The following is a 23,420-nucleotide window of genomic DNA, read 5'->3' as shown; positions in this document are numbered from 1 at the left end:
TCTCTCCCCTCTCGCCTTAAACCTATGCCCTCTCGTTTTGGAACCCCCTACCCTGGAGAAAAGACCTGGGCTATTCAGACTATCCATACCCCTCAGGATTTTATAAGCCCCAGCCTCCAGAGAAAACTGCCCCAGCTTATTCAGCGTCCCACTGTAGCTCCAACCCTCGCAACATCCTTGCAAATCTTTTAAAGTTTCACATCTTTCATGAATTAAATACAACCACCTGAAACATAATGTGGACATTTACGACCACAACCACATCCCCCCCCCCCCCCTCAGAAAGTTTGATACTTCTCTTCATTTTAAAACTGACTTTGTAACCCAACTCATTTGCTGCTCTCCAAAGCCTTTGGGAAGCTGGTGACAATGAGTAAGCACTTTGAGGTCCCCCAGGACTGTTACTTAGTGAAGGTGCAACATGTGCCAGGGATACTTACAATCTCTCAGAAAAAGTAACAGTGCCAGCATCTTATCAGAGTCACACGCTATTTAAAGAACTGCAGAAACGAATGACAGAAATCTTAAAACAAACCTGAAAATGCTGCAAATACGCAAGTCCGTGAACAGCCACAAGAGACAAGACTAGCCATTGTGAAAAGGATCTATTGCAAATATATGACTCATTTTATTTAACTGGGAGTTGGTGCGATAATATCAACACAACTGTAAATTCAGTTACAAAAATAGAAACTGCTGAGAAAGTTCAGAAAGTCTGACGGTATCGGTGGAGAGAAAGCAGATTTAATATTTCAGGTCCTCACTGACAGGAGCTAGGAAAATGTCTGTTTGCGAACAGAAGATAGGGTGGGGGACATGGGGTTAGGAGTAAAAGATAGATGGGGATCGAGCCCAATCAATAGGAACTGTTCCAAGGTCTATCGAATTTTTGAAAGACAATCACCAGCTTACCAACTATTTCTAGGGTCACTTCCTTAAGTCAGAGTTACCATGCATGTGACGTCTTTGTCCTTTTAAAAGTTAAAAGTCACAGGCCTGTAAAGTGTCTTGGAAGTATTTCAAGAGGTTGCAGTGTACCTTGTTGAAAATACACATATTGGCTGTGAGACAGTGGGGAAGGCAGCAAATGTTCCATGTGTTGGAAGAAATGTCAAACAAGTGGGCAACTTTGTTCCTGACGTTTAGTCACATTTATCCAGGCTAGGAGGAGAGTAAGAGAATTTGTGAGAATTGCAAGGTGGGGGTGGGGAGACAGGGGGGCAATGCATAAGCCTTCTACTTATAGAGTCACACAGCACAGAAACAGACCCTTTAGTCCAACATAATCTCAAACTGAATTCTCCTATCTACCTGCTCCTGGCTCCAAACCTTTCCTATTCATGGAATTATCCAAGTGACTTTTAAATGTTGTATTTGTGCCCACATCCACCACTTGCTCTGCAAGTTCATTCCATACGCAAACCACCCTCTGTGTAAAGAGTGTGGCCCCTCGTGTCTTTTTTAAAATCTCCTCTCACCCAATGTGCTACCAAGTCTTGAAATCCCCCACTCTCGGGAAAAGACACCCGTCACCCTATCTATACACCTCATGATTCTATAAACCTCTATAAGGTCATCCCTCATCCTCCTGCGCTCCAATGAAAAAAGTCCCAGTCGATCCAGACTTGCTTTATAACTCAATCTTCCATACCTACCAACATCCTGGTAAATCTCTCCTCAACCCTGTCCAGTTTAATAATATCCTTCCTGTAACAGAGTGACCAGAACTGGACACAGTATTCCAGAAGAGGCCTCACCAATGTCCAGTACAACCTCAACATGACTTAGGAATAAGGAAACCAACAGAGGTGTATGGCATTTGATCTGAATGAAACAACTGGACAAAACATATTTTATTTCTATTGCACAGTGAATTATTTACAGATATTTTCAGAGAAGCAATCTCATCAGAGGATTCCACAGCTGAGGAAATCTATGTTATGATCATTTTTCCTTTCCAGACGAAACAAAAGGTAAACTGCAGTTGCACATGTCTAAGTGAACAGGAGAAAACACAAAGTGGATCCTCAATCGTGAACAGAAGAACTGCCGACATTTCATTGTACTGCTCAGCATCTCTCTGTTTCAGTCGTGAAGGAGGGTCTGGTCAACGAGCTGAGAGCAAGGGCAGACATGCCTGGTACCAAGCCTGCTGCTACCTTCAATACCTGAATAAGTCTCTGGGCTATCGCTGATCTTCTCTCTGCGGACTAAACAATACAAGGTTATTCCACTCCAGTGCCATCCTATTTGAATGCAAAGGTCAAATCAGAAATTCCAGAACACTGTCAAAATCCATTTTGTGCTCAGGTACATGCAGACATTAGTGCTGAAAATGTGTTGCTGGAAAAGCGCAGCAGGTCAGGCAGCATCCAGGGAACAGGAGAATCGACGTTTCGGGCATAAGCCCTTCTTCAGGAATCAGACATTAGTGTTTGGTCACATCTTTTGGGAACACCGTACCTTTGACCCTCATTCGGTCTCCCTGCATCCTGCGCGATTTCAAGATAAGACGGCAAGTAGCTGCCTTTAATTCTCCTCCAAACTATTTTCTGAGACCGAGCTGACACTGCTGATCGAACCACTCAGCGGGTTTCCCTCCTGATATGGCCAAGTGCAACTCTAAAATGCCACGCAGCAATCACATGGACAGGAGCTGGAATTTTCTCTTTGAAATCCCAAACTAAATTCATTTCAATATTTGCATATAGGGCCATGTCCAAAAATTGAAGTTCAGCCCAAAGCTCTATCAGACGCCAGCAATCCTCACAGCAATGCAAGTAAACGTGTAGGTATTTCAGATTTGAACTGGGTAAAATAGTTGGAGGATTGTGATAGTGTTTTGCAAAATAAATTTCCTCTTAAAAATGATTTGAAAAACAGAAATTGAGCACCAACACTAGTTTAGCACTTTGAATGGTTACATTAGATACAAAGAGCATCTAAATCCATCTAAGATGAAGAGAAGATCCTAAAAATAACTTTGAAAATGTACTGTTAACAACCAGTCCAGCTCCTTCTCCAGGTAAAGTTAAAAATCCTTCCCCAGGAAAAGATAAAAATCAGAGATTTGTAACTCTGCCCACCCCAGTCAAACACTGGCAACTGCACATCACGATTTCTCCAGGTATGCTGAACATACTTGTCTGTGTGTCTGAACAAGTAAGACATTGACACAACAATGAGAAACAAAAACAGAAGTTGCTGGAAAAGCTCAGTAGGTCTGGCAGCATCTGTGAAGACAAATCAGAGTTAACGTTTCAGATTCAGCGACCCTTCCTCGGAACGGGTCAATAATGAGGCCAGCTAATGACTATTCTACTTTCATCCTCCCTCCCTCCCTGGCCTTGTGATAAAACGTGTATTGTACAAGTTTTTAAATTCACTTCGAGAATGGTTGAAAAAAAAAATGTTCAAGTGACTCACTGGAAAAAAACCTGTAACATTAAAATGTCCAGCCATCCACTGAGTGAGCCTGGCTTTAAGTATACAGAGTAAATGTGATGACAAACGATGTAAATTTTCTATTTTTGGCACTCAAACAGAACATTTCAGCTTGTCTTTTTTTCTTCCTCTATAGCCGATTTTATGTAGCACCAATACCAAAATCACTTCTAATTCTGCTTTTGAACTAATCAGGTACGAAACCTGTTCCAAGGTGACTTCAAGACACATTGCCATATAAGGGCAGCACGTTGGCTCAGGGGTTAGCACTTCTGCCTCACAGCGCCAGGTGACTGTCTGTGTGGAATTTGCCCAATCTCCCAGTGCATGGGTTCCTTCCCACAGTCCACAGATGTGCAGGTTAGAGTGAATTGGTCTCCCTGCATCCTGTGCGATTTCAAGATAAGACGGCAAGTAGCTGTCTTTAATTCTAAATTGCCCATAGTGTTAGCTGCATTAGTCAGGAGTGAATGGGTCTGGGTGGGTTACTCTTCGGAGGGTCGGTGTGGACTTGTTGGGCCGAAGGGCCTGTTTCCATACTGTAGGGAATCTGATCTAAACTCAGGACAATCTTCTTGCAGATCTCCACTTGGGATGCACTTGCTCTCTGCTTGAGATCTCCCCACAGCAGCATAACTGAGGGACCAGTACGATAATACTATGGCTTTGAAAGAGGTATTTTGTCCTCGTTTTTTTTAAGTGAGGTTTTAAGTCAGAGTTGCCGAGTTGTTCACTTTAAGCACGTAAAATATCCAGTTTGAGGCGCCTTGGTTTTTTTAAAAAGTTGGAACAATAGAAGCAGCCTGAACGGGTGGGGTCAAGCTCCCACAGAACCAGGATTTTAGTTTTTGATTTTCAGCAGCAGCTGCTGCTGGGGTCTTCAAACTCCATTTGGAAGCTGCAGTACATCTTTTCCTGCTTCTTTCTCTCTCTATCTCTGAGTCTTTTCCTGTTTTTTCTCCTGAACTACAGAAGTACCTGGCAGACAATGTTTTACTGAATTTGTATTTGCCAAGAGTGTGTTTATGGGATGTTACCATATTAGAACAGTCAGTAGTCAAATAATCTATTCTATTAAATTTTCCAACAGAGTTAAGTTATTCCAATTTCTTCGTTCTTTTGTTGTGTTTTAACTATAGTGGATGAATAAAATGTTTCCCTTCAAATCTGATAATTGCATCCAGAACGCAACGCCTGGTACTTACTTTTAAAATAACAAAAGGTTAGGGTCTAAACTAACTTCTGAATATTTTGAGGGGGCTTTGTCTGGTCTATAACACCAGGAATTCTGAAAACAAACCAGGTTATATTTATAACGTAATGTCCCGGGGAGCTCCATGCGAACATTACAATAAAACATGACGCAGAGCCACAGAAAGTATCAAGAGAGCCCAATGCTTGGCTTAAAAGGAACATCTTAAAGGTTGAAAGACTGGGTTAGGGAGGGGATTCCAGTGATTGGGTTCTGGTAACTGAAGGCACAGCCATCAATGGTGGAGCGATAATAATTGCGAACACACCAGAGGCCGTAATTCGAACAGTGTAGAGACCTCACAAGGTATCTGGTTTGGGGATGGAAGGTGGCAGTGAGGGACATGGTGGGATTTGAAAACAAGGAAGAGAATTCTAAAGTCAGACACTGCTCAACTAGGTGACAATGTACTTTAGCGAGCACAGGGGTGACAGATAAACTGGACCTGCTGCAAGTGAAGACAGTGAGTGTTGATTGATTTAATATTCACGGAGGATAAACCAGCTACAAACGCATTGCAATAGTCAAATCGAGAAGAAACCAAGGCAAAAAATAGGGTTTCAGCAAACGATGAGCTGAGGTGGGACGAAGTCAGGAAGGAAGAAGAATTAGGAAGCCTTACTAATGGCATGGATAGGAAGTTAGAGACTCAGCTCAGGATGAAATGTCACTGCAAAGTTGTGAATGGATTGACTGAACTCAGACTATTGCCAGGAAGAGAAGTAAAGCAGGCAATTCAGCACTGGGGTTTGGTCAGGAACAGAAAACAATGATTTCCATCTTCCCAATATTTAATTGGAAGAAATTTCAGTCCATCCAGTACTGGGACGTCAGTGTCGTTTAGCAACAGTGGAGGAGTTGGGTGAGTTAGAGCTGTGGTATGGTCAGCGTACCTGGGAAAACTAACCTTAAACTAAGCTACTCGCATCACATTTAAACTGCAAGATGGTGCCATCTTAAATGAGGAAGCTGCAGTTACAAAAATAATTCTACTGCCATTGATGAAAAGAGCAACTCCTTTCCAAAAGCTGTTTTCTTTCTCACACAGGAAGCAACTGATGGACACCAGCTCCCGAAAAGTGTCATCAATACCTCGAGATATAGAATAAAAATGAAGGAAGTGATCATTAGTTTATCTTCTTCCCTCTCTTAAACAGATTTATAATTCCATATGTCTCAAAAGACAGCCAAGCTCGTAGAACAGATGAAAACCAATTGAATCCAGCAAGAATCAGAGCGACATAATAATCCAGACAAGGAAGTGATGTCTGACATATAGTACTGTGACATCACAACCACCGCAATGATGGTCTCTGAGTTGTTCTTACCTCCAGCTCAGCAGGAATCAGGGGGCTTGAGTAGGAATCTGCCAGTTGCTTCAGGGTATACATCTCTATTGATTGGTGCTTCACAGCCCGGCCTGCACCAGAAAAGGCATATCTGAACTGGAATGCCAAAATCTCAAGAGGATATCATTCCACTGCTCACTTATCCTGATCAATTCAAAAGCATCACGCATGTGGACTTCTCTCTGATCATTTATCAGTCTGCACAAAACAGGACCTTATAAGTGCAGGAATTTTATCCCCATGCTTTGCACCCAGTCCTGTCCCTTACCCATTCCTGTTCATCTATCCCTCATTTACTTGTCAACTCACCCAAGCTTCTCCAACAGCACCTTCCAAACCCAGGATCATCCAGAAGGAGAAGGGCAGCAGAAGCCAGCTACAAGCGCCCCTTCAAGCCACACACAACACCTTGATTTGGATCATTCCTTCATTGTCCCTGGGGCAAAATCCTGGAAATTGCTTCCTAACAGAACTCTGGGTATATCTACACCCCGTGGACTGCAGCATTTCAAGACAGCAACTCACCATTGCCTTCTCCAAGGGAATTAGGGATGGGCAATAAATGCTGGCTCAGTCAGCATTGCCCAATTCTCAAATTAAAAAAAATCCACTTCCCCATCAAACCCTAAAAATTAGACTTAACGAAATACTCCCCGCCCGTGTCCTTCGGATAATCGAGGTTCTTCTGCACTGGAATTGGAGGCAGTCCAGAGAATATTTACTCGGCTGTGTATGAAGGGATTATTCCTGATGCAGAGGTTAAGTAGATTGGACCTAAACTCGTTGGAAAAGAAAAGAGTGAGAGACGGCCTTATTGAAATATACAAGATTCTTCGAGGACTTGACAAGGTCGATGCAGAAAGGCTGTTTATTCTCGTGGGAGAATGTAGGACCAGAGGACGTAACAAGGGATCATATATTTAAAACAGAGACAAGGAGACATTTTGTCTCTCAGAGGGTGGTGAGTCTGTGGAAGTCTTTACCACAGAGGGGTTTTGAGGCTCAGTCATTCAGTATATGCAAGGTTAATATAGGCAGAGTTTTAACTCTGTAAAGGAGAATCAAGGGCATGGGAAAAGGCGGGAAAGTGGAGTTGAGGATTATCAGATCAACCACAATCTCATTGAATGGGGGAGCAGACTCAATGGGCTGAATGGCCTATTTTTGTTCTTAAGTGTTAGGAAAGTCTCTCCAAGATTTTCACTCAGTTTTCATTTCAAACTTACCCCCAACTGCAAGGAAGCAAACTTTCCCAAGGAAATAATTCACATCCACATAAGCCAGGGATGTCTTCACAGTTTCAACACTAAAATGAATATAAAGAGCAGTTTAATGCAGAATTATATCAAAATGGGGAAACAGAGACAGTGCAATGTTGTGAATATGACACAGAAACTTAACTAACATACTTTAGTTTCATGCCCCCTTTAAAGTGTACTGCTGATTATAAACAGATCCACAGTTTTAAGAGTTGCAAATCATTTTTGTTGACAATGTTTTAACAATAAAGTCAAAAGTGACAGCCAGCATTCAGAACAAACTCTCTCCAGCATTCTGTACCAGAATGTCTTTATTCATCAAATTCCTCATTCATCCATTCCATGCTAATTTTAACCCATTAGGCATCACAGATAAGTTATCCATTTGATGACAATGACACTGTTGAGGTCTCAAACATGCATGTGCAGCCTGCGTGCATAATTACTGAGGAGTAATAATCAGTCAAACCTTACAGCCCACATGGGTGATTTGGTTCTTATTGTCTACATTCAGATTTTGCCACTGATTAACACGACTGGGATAATGGCCCTCCAAAGTTTATCTCACGCATTGGTCCCAATATATCAAAGGAGAAAATTCACATCAAGGGCGACACAGTGGCTCACTGGTTAGTACTGCTGCCTCACAGGGCCAGGGACCCAGGTTCGATTCCAGCCTCGGGCGACTGTCTGTGTGCAGTTTGCTCATTCTCCCCATGTTGGCGTTGGTTTCCTCCGGGTGCTCCGGTTTCCCCTCTCAGTCCACAGACGTGCAGGTCAGGGTGAATTGGCCACCCATAGGGTTCAGGAATGTGTAGGTATGTTAGCCATGGGAAATTGAGGATTACAGGGAAAAGGGTAGGAGGTTGGGTGTGGGTGGGTTACTCTTCGAAGGATCGGTGTGGAGTTATTGGTCTGAATGGCCTGTCCCCCACACTCAGGATTCTACGCAATTCATTAAGATTATAGAATAAAATTATAATTTATCCCATCAACGTGTTCACGGTGTGATGACATCCAATTTGCAAACTGTGTTTTCTTTCAAAGCCCCTGTTTTCCTGTTTTATTTTTGACAGTCCTTATTTGGAAAAGGAACTGAAAGGCCCAGCTTTCTCAGAAGGGTGTGCAGATTGGAATTCCTGGTTGCGACAACAGATATCTGGGGTGAGATCAGCCTGTAGTATCGGGTTGTTAGTGAAATGGAAGTTCATGGAGGAGAGAAAATCACAAATCGGAGGGGTAAAATTACAACCAGCTGTCATAATGAATATAGCGCTTGAGCAGTCTAACGGTTTTTCCCTTTGGAGGAGACAACTCTCCGCTTTCTGGCAGACAGTAGAGTGTGGGGATAAAAAGGTCTTTCTCAGGGTGGCAGCCGGTGACAAGTGGTGTCCCGCAAGGCACGGTGTTGGCACCACAACATTCCACTTTATATGTTAACAATCTAGATGAAGGAACTGAGGGCATTCTGGCTAAGTTTGCTGGCAATACAAACAGAGATAGAGGGATAGGTAGCATTGAGGAGACAGGAAGGCTGCACAAGGATTTGGACAGGTTAGGAGAGTAGGCAAAGAAGTGGCAGATGGAGTACAACGTGGGAAAATATGAGGTCATACACTTTGGTAAGAAGAATAGAGGCATGGACTCTTTCTAAATGGGAAGAAAATTTAAGTCTGTACAGGAGTTGGGAGGTCATGTTGTGGCTCTACAGGACATTGGTTAGACCACTATTGGAATATTGCGTGCAATTCTGATCTCCTTCCTATCGGAAAGATGTTGTGAAACTTGAAAGGGTTCAGAAAAGATTTACAAGGATGTTGCCAGGGTTAGAGGATTTGAGCTACAGGGAGAAGCTGAACAGGCTGGGGTTGCTTTCCCTGGAGTGTCAAAGGCTGAGAGGTGACCTTCTAGAGGTTTACAAAACTATGAGGGGCATGGATAGGGTAAATAGGCAAAGTCTTTTCCCTGGGGTCGGAGAGTCCAGAACTAGAGGGCATAGGTTTAGGGTGAGAGGGGAAAGATATAAAACAGACCTAAGGGGCAACTTTTTCACACAGAGAGTGGAACGTGTATGGAATGAGCTGCCAGAGGAAGTGGTGGAGGCTGGTACAATTGCAACATTTAAGAGGCATTTGGGTAGGTATATGAATAGGAAGGGTTTGGAGGGATATGGGCCGGGTGCTGGCAGGTGGGACTAGATTGGGTTGGGATATCTGGTCGGCATGGACGGGTTGGACCGCAGGGTCTGTTTCCATGCTGTACATCTCTATGATTCTATGCAAAGAGACTTGGGAGTTCTAGTCCAGGATTCTCTCAAGGTAAACTTACAGGTTGAGTCAGTAGTTAGGAAGGCAAATGCAATGATGGCATTTACTTTGAGAGGACTTGAATATTCTGAGGCTCTATAAGGCTCTGGTCAGACCACATTTTGCATATTTTGCACAGTTTTGGGCCCCATATCTCAGGGAAGATGGACTGGCCCTGCAACATGTTCAGAGGGGGTTCACGCGAGCGGTCTCAGGAATGAAAAGCTTAACATTTGAGCAATGTTTGAGGTCTCTGGGTCTATACTCGATGGAGGGGGATCTAATTGAAACATACTGAATGGCCTGGACAGAGTGGATGTGGTGAAGATGTTTCCATTGGCAGGAGAGACCAGGACCCAAGCGCACAGCCTTAGAGTAAAGGGAAGACCTTTTAGAACAGAGATGAGGAGAAACTTCTTCAGCCAGAGAGTGCGGAATCTATGGAATTCATTTCCACAGAAGGCTGTGGAGGCCAGGTCCTTGACTATCAAAGGGATCAAGGATTACGGGGAGAAAGCGGGAGAATAGGGTTGAGAAAGCTATCAGCCATGATTGAATAGTACAGCAGACTCGATGGGCTGAATGGCTTAATTTCTGCTCCAATGTCTTATGGTCTAAACACTTGAAAGGGTTCAGAAAGGACTTACAAGAATGTTGCTGGGATTGGAGAGTTCGAGCTATAGGTAATGCTGAATAGGCTGGTGCCATTTTCCCTGGAGCGTCAGAGGCTGAGGGGTGACCTTATGGAGGTTTATAAAATCATGAGGAACATCGATAGTGAGAACAGACAAGGTCTTTTCGTCTAGTTAGGGGAACCCAAAACTAGAGGGCATAGGTTTAAGATGAGAGGGGTAAGATTTAAGAGAGACCTAAGGGGCAGCTTTTTTGACACAAAGGGTGCTGCATGTGTAGAATGAGCTGACAGAGGAAGTGATGGAAGCTGGTACAATTACAACATTTAAAAGACACCTGGATGGATATATGAACAGGAAGGGTTTAGAGGGATATGGGCTAAATGCTGGCAAATGGGAAGAGATTAATTTTGGATACCTGGTTGGCATGGACGAGTTGGACCGAGGGGTCAGTTTCTGTGCTGTACGTCTCTGTGACTGTATGACCAAACAATAGCAATGAGGAAGCTGTGTGTGTAAGACACCGAACGTTGTGGCATAGTTGGAGGGGTGATTCCTTGAGTACAGCATTGAAGGATCAGGAAAGGTGTGCCGTTTGCTGGATGTTAGGTATACAAACGCTTACGTTACATGGGATTTTGTGCCAAACTCCTGCATAAATGAAGCAATTCTACCTTAGAAGAACAGAGTTCTGAAGGGACTGCACATGGTGCCATTTGTGCTGGGAACCACCAGTAAACTGGAGATCTATAGAACCTTTGTTGTCCCAGGTACTTAAAAATACAGTTTACAATTTTAACTGAACACAGTTTAATATGGTTAATTTATATTGATTTTGGTTTGATTATCATAGTAAAAGCTTTTAAAAATGAATTCTTAGCCAGTTCTTTGCAGTTACCTGTTAACTAAAGCTGGATAACTGGCTATTTCTCTCTTTGCTGTTTGAGAAAGCTTGCTGTGTCACATTACATCTATGCTACTTAACTCTATGATCTGCCTGTATTGCTCGCAAGACAAAGCTTTTCACTGTACCTCAGTACACGCAACAATAAGTTCAATTCAATTCAACTCAATATAATAGTGACAACATTTAAAAAGTACTTAAATCAATCTGTAAAGTACTTTGCCATATCCTGAGATCATGAAAGGTACTTTGAAAATACGGATTATTTTGTAACATATAAAACCAGAAAGAGATTTAGATTGGGTGCATTGTTCAGAAATACAAAGTAAAGCAAAAATAAGAACAACTAGGGAAATAAGTGAAGACAGTCAAAAGACATTAAAACAAATTTCCTGGTCTCCAGATCATCAGAGGTTGCACATATGACTGAAATGCATATCAGTACCTTGTGGAGGTCACAACATGCTGACTTATATAGGAACTAGCCAGGAGGTTTCAACTTCAGATGTGCAATCCTCTGCGAACATCGACAATTCTGTGCTCCAGTCAAAGACTTTCGACAGTACTGAGAGACTTACCTGGACAGTCATCCAGGAGATGTGAAATAGATTAACAAAATCTAGCTCTTGGATAATTTCACAAATGATACCAAAACCCCTGCTGCCACTACCTTCCAGACCCCCCCAACTACACCCACTGGAAAACCCCCCCGACCATCACTGCACCCACCCTACTCACATACTTCATTCAGCTACTCACGTATTCACTAATGTTTAAACTTTCAACATACCAGATGGCAGCAAAAGACGACAAATATTCTGCCTGCCCCACTCAAACCTGCTAGCCCCCGACTCTACTCTGCTGTAACAAGAAACGCTGCACACCACATTGATGGTAAAGCCAGACTCTCAGCATCCAGGGGGAATTGCAGAACAGCCTCGAATCAGGAGAATATTCTTTGGAAGACCTGGACAATAATTTAAATTGTTGCTTTGTAGTACAGTTCGTGAACATTACTGAGAGGAGAGACACATTTGTCTTGCACTGATCAGACCCAATGCAAGAAAGCCAAATTTCAACTACAACAACAATGTTTACTAGAGGTAAAGGAAGCTGAATGGCTGGCAGCCGACTCTGAGGGGCTGAGGTGTTGCTGTGGTGAAACCAACAAGGAACAATCGCTCCTGGGTAATTCAAAAAGACACAAGACTTGAATGCATTCCTTACGTTTGCAGAGAATTGCTCCTACATAAGAACGCATCTTGTTTTTAATAAGTGAGGCACAGTATGAACTCAACCAATTTTAAATTGGTTGTTAATGTAACTTTGAGCACAGAGGATTGTTCGGTAAGTGCTGTCCAGTGACAAAATTACACTTAAGAGTAGATTTTTTTGTTTTGGTTTTGCAAGCACAGGATATTTGAATATTATTAGGAGAACTGAAGGGATATGGTAGGAACAAATCATTGCAGATGCTGGAATCTGTACTGAAAACAATAAATGCTGGAGATCACAGCAGATCAGACAGCATCTAACGTTGAATCTAGATGACTGATGAACAGTCATCGAGACGCAAAATGTTAGCTTGCTCTCATTCTCAACGGATACTATCCTACCTTCTGTGTTGTTTTCAGTGAAGGAATATGGTATTGGATTTGATCAGTCATTGCTGGAACATACAGCCTACACATCTGGTATCATACTAGTGGTGAAGTTTAATTAAGAAGTCGATGGAAAGTCTTTCAGGTTGGAAGGCAGCAGCCCATTCATGTAAAGTATCACTCACACAACCATGCATATGGACAGAATAAAACTGCTTGTTTAACCTGTTGTTCAAATTTTTAAGATAATGTTCTTTTCCGGGGTAACTTGAGGTAGACTGGGCCACTTTCCGGTCTGGAAGTGGCAGCCTTTAGCCCAATTGTGAGTTTGTACAATACACTGTGGACACTGATCTGATCAGGATAGCCATCAGCTCTCACTTCACGTGCATCAGTTTTGTAAGGAGAGATTAGATCTGGACCCAATTTACAAGGGCAACCAGACAAGGCTGTGGCTAGGGCTAAATAATGGGGGATGGGTGGGGTACAACCGCATAGAAAATTGTGGGAAAAGTTAAAGAGGGGGAGCTTTCAGGAGAGGTTTTTAAAGTTTCCAGAACAAGTAATAAAACAGAGTACAGAAAGTGTCAGGAAACTAACTTCAGGCACAGCAGATAAGGGGCTAACGATGAAGAGAGGCAGTCAACGCAAGACTGAGGGTGTTGGACTGAAATGCAAACAGTATACAAAACAAGGGAAATGATCTTGCAGTGCAGATTGAACTAGCAGGTACAATGTTGCAGTATCACAGAGAAATGGCTGCAAGAGGATCATGGTGCACGGTGGCTCAGTGGTAAGCACTGCTGCCTCACAGCTCCAGGGACCTGGGTTCGTTTCCCACCTCGCGTGACTGTTGGGAACTTGCATATTCTCCGGGTTCTCCAGTTTCCTCCCACAATCCAAAGATGTGCAGTTCAGGTGAATTAGCCAGCTAAATTGCTCATAGTATTAGGTGCATTAGTCAGAGGGAAATGCATCTGGGTGGGTTACTCTTCGGAGGACTTGTTGGGCCGAATGGCCTGTTTCCACACTGTAGATAATCTAATCTAATCTAATGGCTAGGAACTAAATATCCAAGAATACGTATCCTATTAAAATGACAGGCAGATGGGTGGGGGGGGACAGGGTTGCCTTATTATTAAGAAATTAAATTAAATCGACAGCAAGATGTGATATGGAGTCAGGAGGCATGGAATCTGTGTGGGTTGAGTTGAGGAACCGCAAAGGAAAATAGGCCTTGCTGGGAGTTATGTATAGACACCAAGTAGTAGTCAGGATGTGGGGAAGAAAATAAATCAGGAGATAGAAGAGGCATGTAAGTAAGGCAAAAAATACAATAATCGTGGGGGATTTCAATATGCAGATGAACTGGGAAAATCAGGTTGGGAGTGGATCTCGAGAAAAGGAATTTGTGGAATGTCTACAAGATGATTTTTTTATTGGAGCAGCTTGTGGTGTAGCCTACCAGAGAACAGGCAACTTTGGATTTTGTGGTGTGTAATGAGACAAACTTGATTCAGGAGCGTAAAGGTGAGGGAACCCCCTAGGGGACAGTGACCATAATATGGCAGAATTCGCCATGCAGTTAGAGGGGGAGAAGCTGGAATCAGATGTAACGGTATTACAGGTTAGCAAAGGAAACAAAGACGTGAGGAAGGAGCTGGCCAGAGTTCACTGGAAGGGAATCCTAGCAGAGAAGACGGAGGAGCAGCAATGACAGGAAGTTCTGGGGGCAATTTAGAAGGCAGAGCCGAAATTCAGCCCAAGGAAGAAACTACATACTAAGGGGAGGACAAGGCAACCATGGATGACGAGGAAAGTCAGGGACAGCAATAAAGGGAAAAGAAAAAGCATGTAATGTAGTGAAGATTTGTGGGAAGCCTGATGATTGGGAAGCCTTTAAGAAACCAGCAAAGATAAGTAAAAAAGTAATGGTGGGGGGGGGGAGGGGAATGAAATATGAGGGTAAGCTAGCTTGTAATATTAAAAACAGATTGCAAGCATTTTCTTTTAGATTTATAAAGGGTAAGACAGAGGCAAGAGTGGGCATGAACTGCTGGAAAAAGAGGCTGAAGACATAGCAATGGGGAAGAAATTAAATGGCCGAGGAACTGAATGGGCACTTTGCATCACTTTTTACAGTGCAAGATATCAATCACATACCAGAATTTGAAGAGGATCAAGCGGCAGTGGTGAGTGTAATGGCCATCATTAAGGAGAAGTTGCTGGAGAAGCCGAAAGATCTGAAGGTGGATACATCACCTGGTTCAGATGTATTACACCCCAGGTTCTGAAGGAAATAGCTGAGGAGATTGTAAAGGCATTGGTGGTGACCTTTCAGAAATCATTGGAGACAGGGAGGGTCCTTGAGGACTGGATAATGGCTAACGTGACATGCCCATTTAAGAAGGCAGAAGAAATAGGTCGCTTAGACTGACCTCAGTCACTGGTAAGATTTAAGTGTCATTACCGGAGGATGAGATTGAGTAGTACTTGGAAGTGCATGGTAAAATAGTGCTGAGTCAGCACAGCTTCATCACGGGGAGGTCATGCCAGAGAGTCTGCTGGAATTCTTTGAGGAGTTAACGAGCAAGTTAGACGAAGGAGAGCCAGTGGATGCGATTAATTTGGATTCCCAGAAGGCTTCTGACAAGTTGTCACAGAGGAGGCTGCTAAATAAGAGAGTCGTCCATGGTATCAGGGGCGAGTTACTGCCATGGATGGAGGATTGGCTGACCAGCAGAAGGCAGAGAATGGGGATAATGGGGTCCTTTTCAGGATGGCAGCCGGGGAAAGGCTTCTGAAATCTAAATCACAAAGTGACCCCTGAGTCCTAGTTCCAGATTCCTGAAAGGATAACGTGCGGGTTCAGTTGGAAGAAGACAAATGCATTTCGAGAGGGCTACAATGCAACAGCAGGGATGTACTGCTGAGATTGTACAAGGCTTTGGTCAGATGATGTTTGGAATATTGAGAGCAGTTCTGGGCCCCATATGTAAGGCCTTGAAGGGAGTCCAGAGGAGTTTTACAAGAATGATCCTGGGGATGAAGGGCTTGTCCTATGAGGAACAGTTGAGGACTTTGGGTCTGTACTCAATGGAGTTCAGAAAGACAAAGAGGGATCTGATTGGAATTTACAGAATACTGGCAGATCTTGATTAGAATGGACATAGAGAAGACGCTTCCATTAGTAGGAGAGGCTAGGACCCGAGGGGACAGCCTCAGTGTGAAGGAACAATTATTTAGAACGGAGGAGGAATTTCTTCAGCCAGAGGGGGGTTAATCTGGGGAACTCATTGCTGGAGAAAGCTGTGGAAGCCAAGTCATAGAGTTGTACAGCACGGAAACAAACACTTCAGTCAAATTCGTCCATGCTGACCAGATATCCTAACCTAATTTAGTCCAATTTGCCAGCACTTGGCTGTTATCCCTCCAAACCCTTCCTATTTATATACCCATCCAGATGCCTTTTAAATGTTGTCATTGTACCAGCTTCCATCACTTCCTCTGGCAGCTCATTCCATACCCGCACCACCCTCTGCATGAAAAGGTTATGCTTCAGGTCCCTTTTAAGTCTTTCCCCTCTCACCCTAAAACTATACCCTCTAGTTTTGGACTCCCCACCCCAGGGAAAAGACCTTTCCTATTTATCCCATCCATGCCCCTCAATGAGTGTATTTAAGACAGATATAGATAGGCTCTTGATTAGTAAGGGGATTAAGGGTTACGGTGAAAAGGCAGGAGATTGGGGTTGAGAAATAGATCAGCCATGTTCATATGGCACGGTGGGGCTTGCTGGATTAAATGGCTTAATTCTGCTCCTATTTCTTATGGTCTTATATGCAGTCATATGAATCCCAGCACGTATATTGACCGACAAAGGCAGGTTTGCAGTTGACAGTCGTGGAGAACTCATTAGTGAATTTCTCAAATAAGAATTTCTCCATCGAGAAATGGGAGCAGAGACTGCTCCATCTTAAAAGTGAATTTGAGTGCTTGACAAAGGTGTATAAGGAAATCTATATAGGCAGCTGCACAAAGATTATGAATGCATTGTCTGCGTTATAAGAAATAAAATTAGAGCTCAAAACATGTTTCTCATAGCAACTGATGCAAATATTAGTGAGCATGGGACCTGGACAGCATCCGACTGCTACATCATCTATTTGGGGGTGCAGAGTTTCATTAAATCAACTTAAAACAGTTGCATTCAGTTATTTGCACACGTTCAATGAAGAGACTCAAAAGATGACTTTGCATCTATATTGTTGTGACCATGTGAGACAACATTACTGTCAATGGTTTCATTCAGTAACACATGTTGATGTTAATTTGGAATTGTCTGGGTTTATGCTCACAGTACAGAACTAAAATTCGAATGCTGTGGTTCTGTTCGCCGAGCTGGAAGTTTTTGTTGCAAACGTTTCGTCCCCTGGCTAGGCGGCATCATCAGTGCTTGGGAACCTCCTGCGAAGCGCTTCTTTGATGTTTCCCCCAGTCTTTATAGTGGTCTGTCCCTGCCGCTTCCGGTTGTCAGTTTCAGCTGTCCGCTGTAGTGGTTGGTATATTGGGTCCAGGTCGATGTGTTTGTTGATGGAGTTTGTGGATGAATGCCATGCCTCTAGGAATTCCCTGGCTGTTCTCTGTCTGGCTTGCCCTATGATAGTAGTGTTGTCCCAGTCGAATTCATGTTGCTTGTTGTCTGCGTGTGTGGCTACTAAGGATAGCTGGTCGTGTCGTTTCGTGGCTAGTTGATGTTCATGTATGCAGATAGTTAGCTGTCTTCCTGTTTGTCCTATATAGTGTTTAGTGCAGTCCTTGCATGGGATTTTGTACACTACATTAGTTTTGCTCATGTTAGGTATCGGGTCCTTCGTTCTGGTGAGTTGTTGTCTGAGCATGGCTGTTGGTTTGTGTGCCGTTATTGTGGCCCTTTTGAATAGTGTCCTGATGCAGCTTCGTTTGTGTGTGTTGGGGTGGTTACTTTCATAGTTTAGGACTTGGTCTGTGTGTGTGTTAGGACAGACCACTATACTTGGTCTGTGTGTGTGTTAGGACAGACCACTATAAACACCGGAGGAAACATCAAAGAAGCGCTTCGCAGGAGGCTCCCAAGCACTGATGATATCGCCTAGCCAGGGGGAGAAACGTTTGCAACAAAAACTTCCAGCTTGGCGAACAGAACCACAGCAACGAGCACCCGAGCTACAAATCTTCGCACAAACTCTAAAATTCGAATGTTAATGCCAATTGTGATATCTGAATTACTTTATTCTTACAATTACTGAATTTCGTTCCAGCAGACAAGCTAAATACTTCTGTGTAAAGAGAACATTCCATAATGCCTAAATTAGTACAATAAGCTGATCAAGACAAAAAGTTCCTCGCACTGTGCTGCCAAACCATTGCTATAAAATGTAGCTGTGTCTACGGCAGATCTGATTGTTATAGCTGTCAAGGCAGTGCAACACTCAGGCCACTCACATCACCAGTCCTCCCATGCACTCTTTAAGTACGGTGAGGAAAAGATATTCGGAACAGTTGCCTCATTGGTTGCCGGTCTCCACAATTGCTACTCTCCAGCACCACGTGACAATGTCTGACTGCCTAGATTTTACGGTAACTGGATTAAGTCTGCACATTCAAAGACAACTTCAGCTCACCTGTGCTGACTGCGCAAATCCATGAGGAAGACAATGAGGTCTATCCGTGGTCTGCTGTGCTCATTCTCTGCAGGTAATGGCAGGCGTCTTGCTAAGTGACTACAAGAAATGAAAAAGTATGAGAGTTACACAAGCACCCCAACTGTAAGTTATCAAATAAACCTGAAGGTGACTTGATGTTAGTTGCAATTTGGAGAAAGTGAGGACTGAACATGCTGGAGACCAGAGTTGAAAAATGTGGTGCTGGAAAAACACAGCGGCCAGGCAGCATCTGAGGAGCAGGAGAATTGACGTTTCGGGCATAAGCCCTTCTTCAGGAAGGACTTATGTTAGTTGCAATATATCCAGTTAAAAGTTTCATGAGCACAATTTTGGAGAAAAATGCAATGGCTGGGATAGCAGGTTGTGTGACTGACATTCTACAACAGTGAAATGGCAGTGTGAAATTGACCACTGTCCTCAGTCTTGTATAACATGACAACACCTCATGGTTGTTTCAAAGCAGCACAAAGCAGAGGGCTGGAAATGAACATGCTTCCAGATGGACAGAGGCTATGCAGCAGGTGGAAACGTTCCTTGGCTAAAGAGTTGGCATACAGTATGCAAAGCTTTTCAGTGAATTGCCACTCCATACCGATTTACACAGCTCTAACCATGTTTCTTATTAAAAATCATTTCTTGCAATTACTTTAAAGCATTCATTTGGGGGCTTTTTTGGATCGCACTGTAAGCCAGTGCATAATTTGCAACTGTCCAAACAACACAGTAGTCCATCACTGGACAAAAAAAAAGACATGAACTCTGCCTCTAGGATTTAAACACTCCACAAAGAGTTCAGAAAAGATTTGCAAGGATGTTGCCAGGGTTGGGAGGGTTTGAGCTATAGGGAGAGGCTGAACAGGCTGGGGCTGTTTTCCCTGGAGCGTCAGGAGGCTAAGGGGTGACCTTATACAGGTTTATAAAATCATGAGGGGTACAGATAGGATAAATAGACAAAGTCTTTTCCCTGGGGTCGGGGAGTCCAGGACTAGAGGGCATAGGTTTAGGGTGAGAGGTGAAAGATATAAGAGGGACCTAAGGGACAACTTTTTCACTCAGAGGGTGGTACGGGTATGGAATGAGCTGTCAGGGGAAGTGGTGGAGGCCGGTACAATTGTAACATTTAAAAGGCATCTGGATGGGTATATGAATAGGAAGGGTTTGGAGGGATATGGGCCAGGTGCTGGGACTAGATTGGGTTGGGATATCCGGTCAGCATGGACGAGTTGGACCAAAGGGTCTGTTTCCGTGCTGTACATCTCTATGACTCTAATTTGCCCATTTGACAATTTTCTTCAACCTCTCCTGCAGTATAAAGGATCTAGGTTTAAAACACAAGATTTTTTTCTGACAGCCACCCACGATGTAATCCTCCTCCTCCACTGTTCTGCCAAGTTTGCCTTATTTATGAGGAAAGCAGACAAAACAGGGCAAATTACACAGAGTTGAATCTTGTTAAGTCACATTTGCAAATGTCAAGCTGAGTACAGACCAACACCACAGAAAGGAAAGCCGAGTAATCATTATTATTTCCATCCATTGCCATCTCACACACTTCGATGAAAACAGCTTCAGATTATTCAGAATTACTGCAAGAAGTAACTTTGTATAATTTTACATTAAACAGGAGGAGCAGGCCACACCATCTCCTTCTCAGTCTACTCCGCAATAAGTTCCTGGTTAAGCTTCTACGTGAACCCACTTTCTTATCTGCATTTTCCTCAATTCCTACACTGTCTAAAATCCATCAATTTAAGTGTTGAATATATTCAATAACTGAATAATTCACATAAGACATGGAGCAGAGGTAAGCCATTCAGCCCATCAATTCACAAGTGAGAGCTTCTCACTTAGTTCTAAATACCATTAGTCTGGCACACTGATCTCTGGCAAGATTAGAATGGTATTGTAAAAGTACAGCACGTCAGGCAGCATCTGAGCAGGAAAATCTGATGAAGGAATTCCTGATGAAGGGCTTTTGCCCAAAACGTCGAATTTCCTGGACCTTGGTTGCTGCCTGACCTGCTGTACTTTTCCAGCACCACTCTAATCTTGACTCTGATCTCCAGCATCTGCAGTCCTCACTTTCGCCACAATGATCCCTGGCACAGGACACCCCAGTTATGGAGAAACAGCCCCATCACCTCCCATCACGCCTATGAGCCCTAACTCCGTGCAACATCTATGTAGCACCTAATCAAATATTTTCTTACAATTCAAATATGCGGCATGTACCTTGAATAAGAGTCGGAGACGGCCTTGCTAGTTAGACCCCTGGACTGTTAGATTTATAAACCATAATATCCTTTACGCAAAACCATGCTCACACTGCTGAGTTATGTTATGATTTTCCAAATATGTTGATGCTATATTCTTAACAACTCAACCTAGCGTTTTTCCTACTCATCTGGAACAGGCTATTTTCTTCACTCCCTCCTTTCTGAAACAGCAGGGGTGCATTTTGCTTTGCTTTCCAGATCACTATAGAAGCAAGGAATTCTGGATGTTCAAAAGCAATGTCCCATCTACAATCATTTCAGCCAAATTTTCTAAAGCCCAAGGATGTAGACCATCAGGTCCGGGACATTTATCAGCTTTAAGTCCCCCATTAATTTCTCCCATACATTGTCTTCACCTGTTATTTTTTGTTTTTCATTCTCATTAAGACTCCTGGCTTCCCACAATTTCTACAACTGTGAAGAGAGACAAAATGAGTTTACCATCTCAGCTCTTTTTTCACCTTATCGCTATTTCACTCGTGTCTAACGGATCCACGTTTACTTTCTCAACTCTCTTCCTTTCTCATACTCATATAAACTCTTATGGTTTTTATATTTCTTGCTAGCTTACTCTCATATTTAATTTTTTTCCATCTTTATCAATTCAATGGTAAACCTTTGTTAATATTTAATCAGATCCAATCTCAGGCTTAATACTTTTCTTGACAACACTGCCCTCTTTTAATCTAATTCTAGCCCAAGAGTTGGATCCCATCAGGCTGTGCTGGACTCTTTGTTTACAGCAGAGAAGAGACTATTCAGCCCATTGTATCCATGCTGATCTAAGATCTGACTACATTATTATCACTTTCCAGCTCTCAGTCATTGAGGCTATGGCAATGAAAGTGAATATCTTAAATGTTACAAGAATTTCAGACTCAACCACTCATTCAGATGCTGACTTCTAAATTCTCCAGCCCTGGCAGCATCCTGGTAAATCTGCACCCTCCCTAGTGTAATCACATCCTTCCTATAATGTGGTGATCAGAACTGCACATAGTACTCTAGTTGTTGCTGAACCAGCATTCTGCCCTGTTCCAACACTTGTATTCTGTATGTCTCAGCTGATAAAACATCCCATTTAACTTGTTCAGCACCTTATTTGCCTGCTCGATGACTTAGACATCTGTGGATTTGCACACTAAAGTCCATCAGATCCTCAGTTCTTTCCAAGTTCCTATCATTCATACTGTAATCTCTTGCCATACTAACACTCCCCAAGTACATTTTAACAGACTTTTTCCAGTTAAATTCCATTCGCTACTGCTTTATCCACCTGACCAGACCATTAGTATCTTTCTGCAGTTTATGGTTACCACTCACCGCCTCAACAATTTTCATGCCATCTACAAACTTCTTGAAACACACCCACTTTGTCTAAGTCCAAATCATTAATACACACCACAAGCACCTAGCCCTGCGTAACCCCACTGGACAGACTTCCAGTCACAGAAGCATCTCTGTAACCATCATCTGTGGCAGCACGGTGGCTCAGTGGTTAGCACTGCTGCCTCACAGCACCAGGGACCCGGGTTTGATTCCAGCTTTGGGTGACTGTCTGTGTGGGGTTTCCTCCAGGTGCTCCAGTTTCCTCCCACAATCCAAAGATGTGCAGGTTAGGTGAACTGACAGTGCTAAATTGCCCACATCATTCAGGGATGTGTAGATTAGGGGCATTAGTCAGGGGTAAGTATAGGATAGGGGAATGGGTCTGGGTGGGTTACCCTTCAGAGGGTCGTTGTGGACTTGTTGAGCCGAAGGGCCAGTTTCCGCACTGTAGGAATTCTATATCCTGCCTCCTACCTGTCAGCCAATTTTGGATTCAATATGTCACTTCACCTTGGTTCCTGTGGGCTCTTACTGACTCATGCCAAATTCACAGAAAGGGGAAAGAAAGGTGTAAAATCTTCCAAAACATCGGCAAACCCCTTTGGGAAGGTTTATGGGGTAGGAGGTTAGGTATGTATAAAGGATTGATCTAACTGAGTGACAGAACATGGGGCTGGTCTACACTTGAACTAGCAACAACAATTCCTCCATCTGAAACAAGTCCAATCTGTTTGCCAATCCCCTCCTGATGAAGGGCTTTTGCCCGAAACGTCGATTTTCCTGCTCCTCGGATGCTGCCTGTCCTGCTGTGCTTTTCCAGCACCGCCCTGATCTAAACACGGAATCATTGAATGACACATGCACAGAAAAATATTCAGCTGTACCAATGATTGCTAGTATGTCGACACAGTAGTTTCTCAATGATTTTGATGTCCTTGTGATTGTCTTTAGAACTTACATGTTCACTTCAAAGGATTTGTTCTCCTTCAGGATCGCAGCCGCAAGTTGGTCCAAATGAAGACCATCAGCTCCCACCAGCTGCAAAAAGAAGAAAAAAAACTCTTCACCTCCAACTTATCCAACAATTAGTCAAGAACATCCTCCCATTTGTTAAAGGCAGTGCCTTCACCCATTCCCCTCAGTAACATGGGGGGGGGGGGAATCATGGACAAGTCTGATCCTTCCCCTCAGTACAGCCCACAATCCGCCCCGTCTGATTACCAGTAAGAATGTTAGCGGGATCAGAGAGAATCTGAGGCAAGGGAACGAACATAAAACAAGGCAACGGCCCCATTCGGCCCATCGTGTGTCTGCCAGGAGGGAAGAATGATGTGAGAGAAGCAAGGAGGGAAGGGGGGGGGGG

The 23,420-nt window shown here is 43.4% G+C and overlaps 1 protein-coding gene across 1 annotated transcript in view; it reads right to left on the bottom strand.

The window, feature by feature from the left end:
* Window positions 1–1,838: 1,838 nt before the first annotated feature.
* The window catches only part of LOC122542280 (centromere protein M-like), a 22,971-nt gene continuing 1,389 nt past the window's right edge, over window positions 1,839–23,420 (bottom strand). Inside the window, exons 2-6 of the mRNA XM_043679858.1 lie at window positions 23,016–23,095; window positions 18,411–18,509; window positions 7,272–7,351; window positions 6,025–6,116; window positions 1,839–2,210 (exon numbers count right to left, since the gene is read on the bottom strand). Coding sequence (XP_043535793.1) covers window positions 2,070–2,210; window positions 6,025–6,116; window positions 7,272–7,351; window positions 18,411–18,433 — 336 coding nt within the window. The 5' untranslated portion in view covers window positions 18,434–18,509; window positions 23,016–23,095 and the 3' untranslated portion in view covers window positions 1,839–2,069. The remainder of the gene's footprint in view (window positions 2,211–6,024; window positions 6,117–7,271; window positions 7,352–18,410; window positions 18,510–23,015; window positions 23,096–23,420) is intronic.

Source organism: Chiloscyllium plagiosum, chromosome 39, assembly GCF_004010195.1.
Source record: "Chiloscyllium plagiosum isolate BGI_BamShark_2017 chromosome 39, ASM401019v2, whole genome shotgun sequence".
Classification (NCBI taxonomy): domain Eukaryota; kingdom Metazoa; phylum Chordata; class Chondrichthyes; order Orectolobiformes; family Hemiscylliidae; genus Chiloscyllium; species Chiloscyllium plagiosum.
Note: the sequence above shows the minus strand (reverse complement) of the source record. Positions and strands in the feature narration are given on the sequence as shown.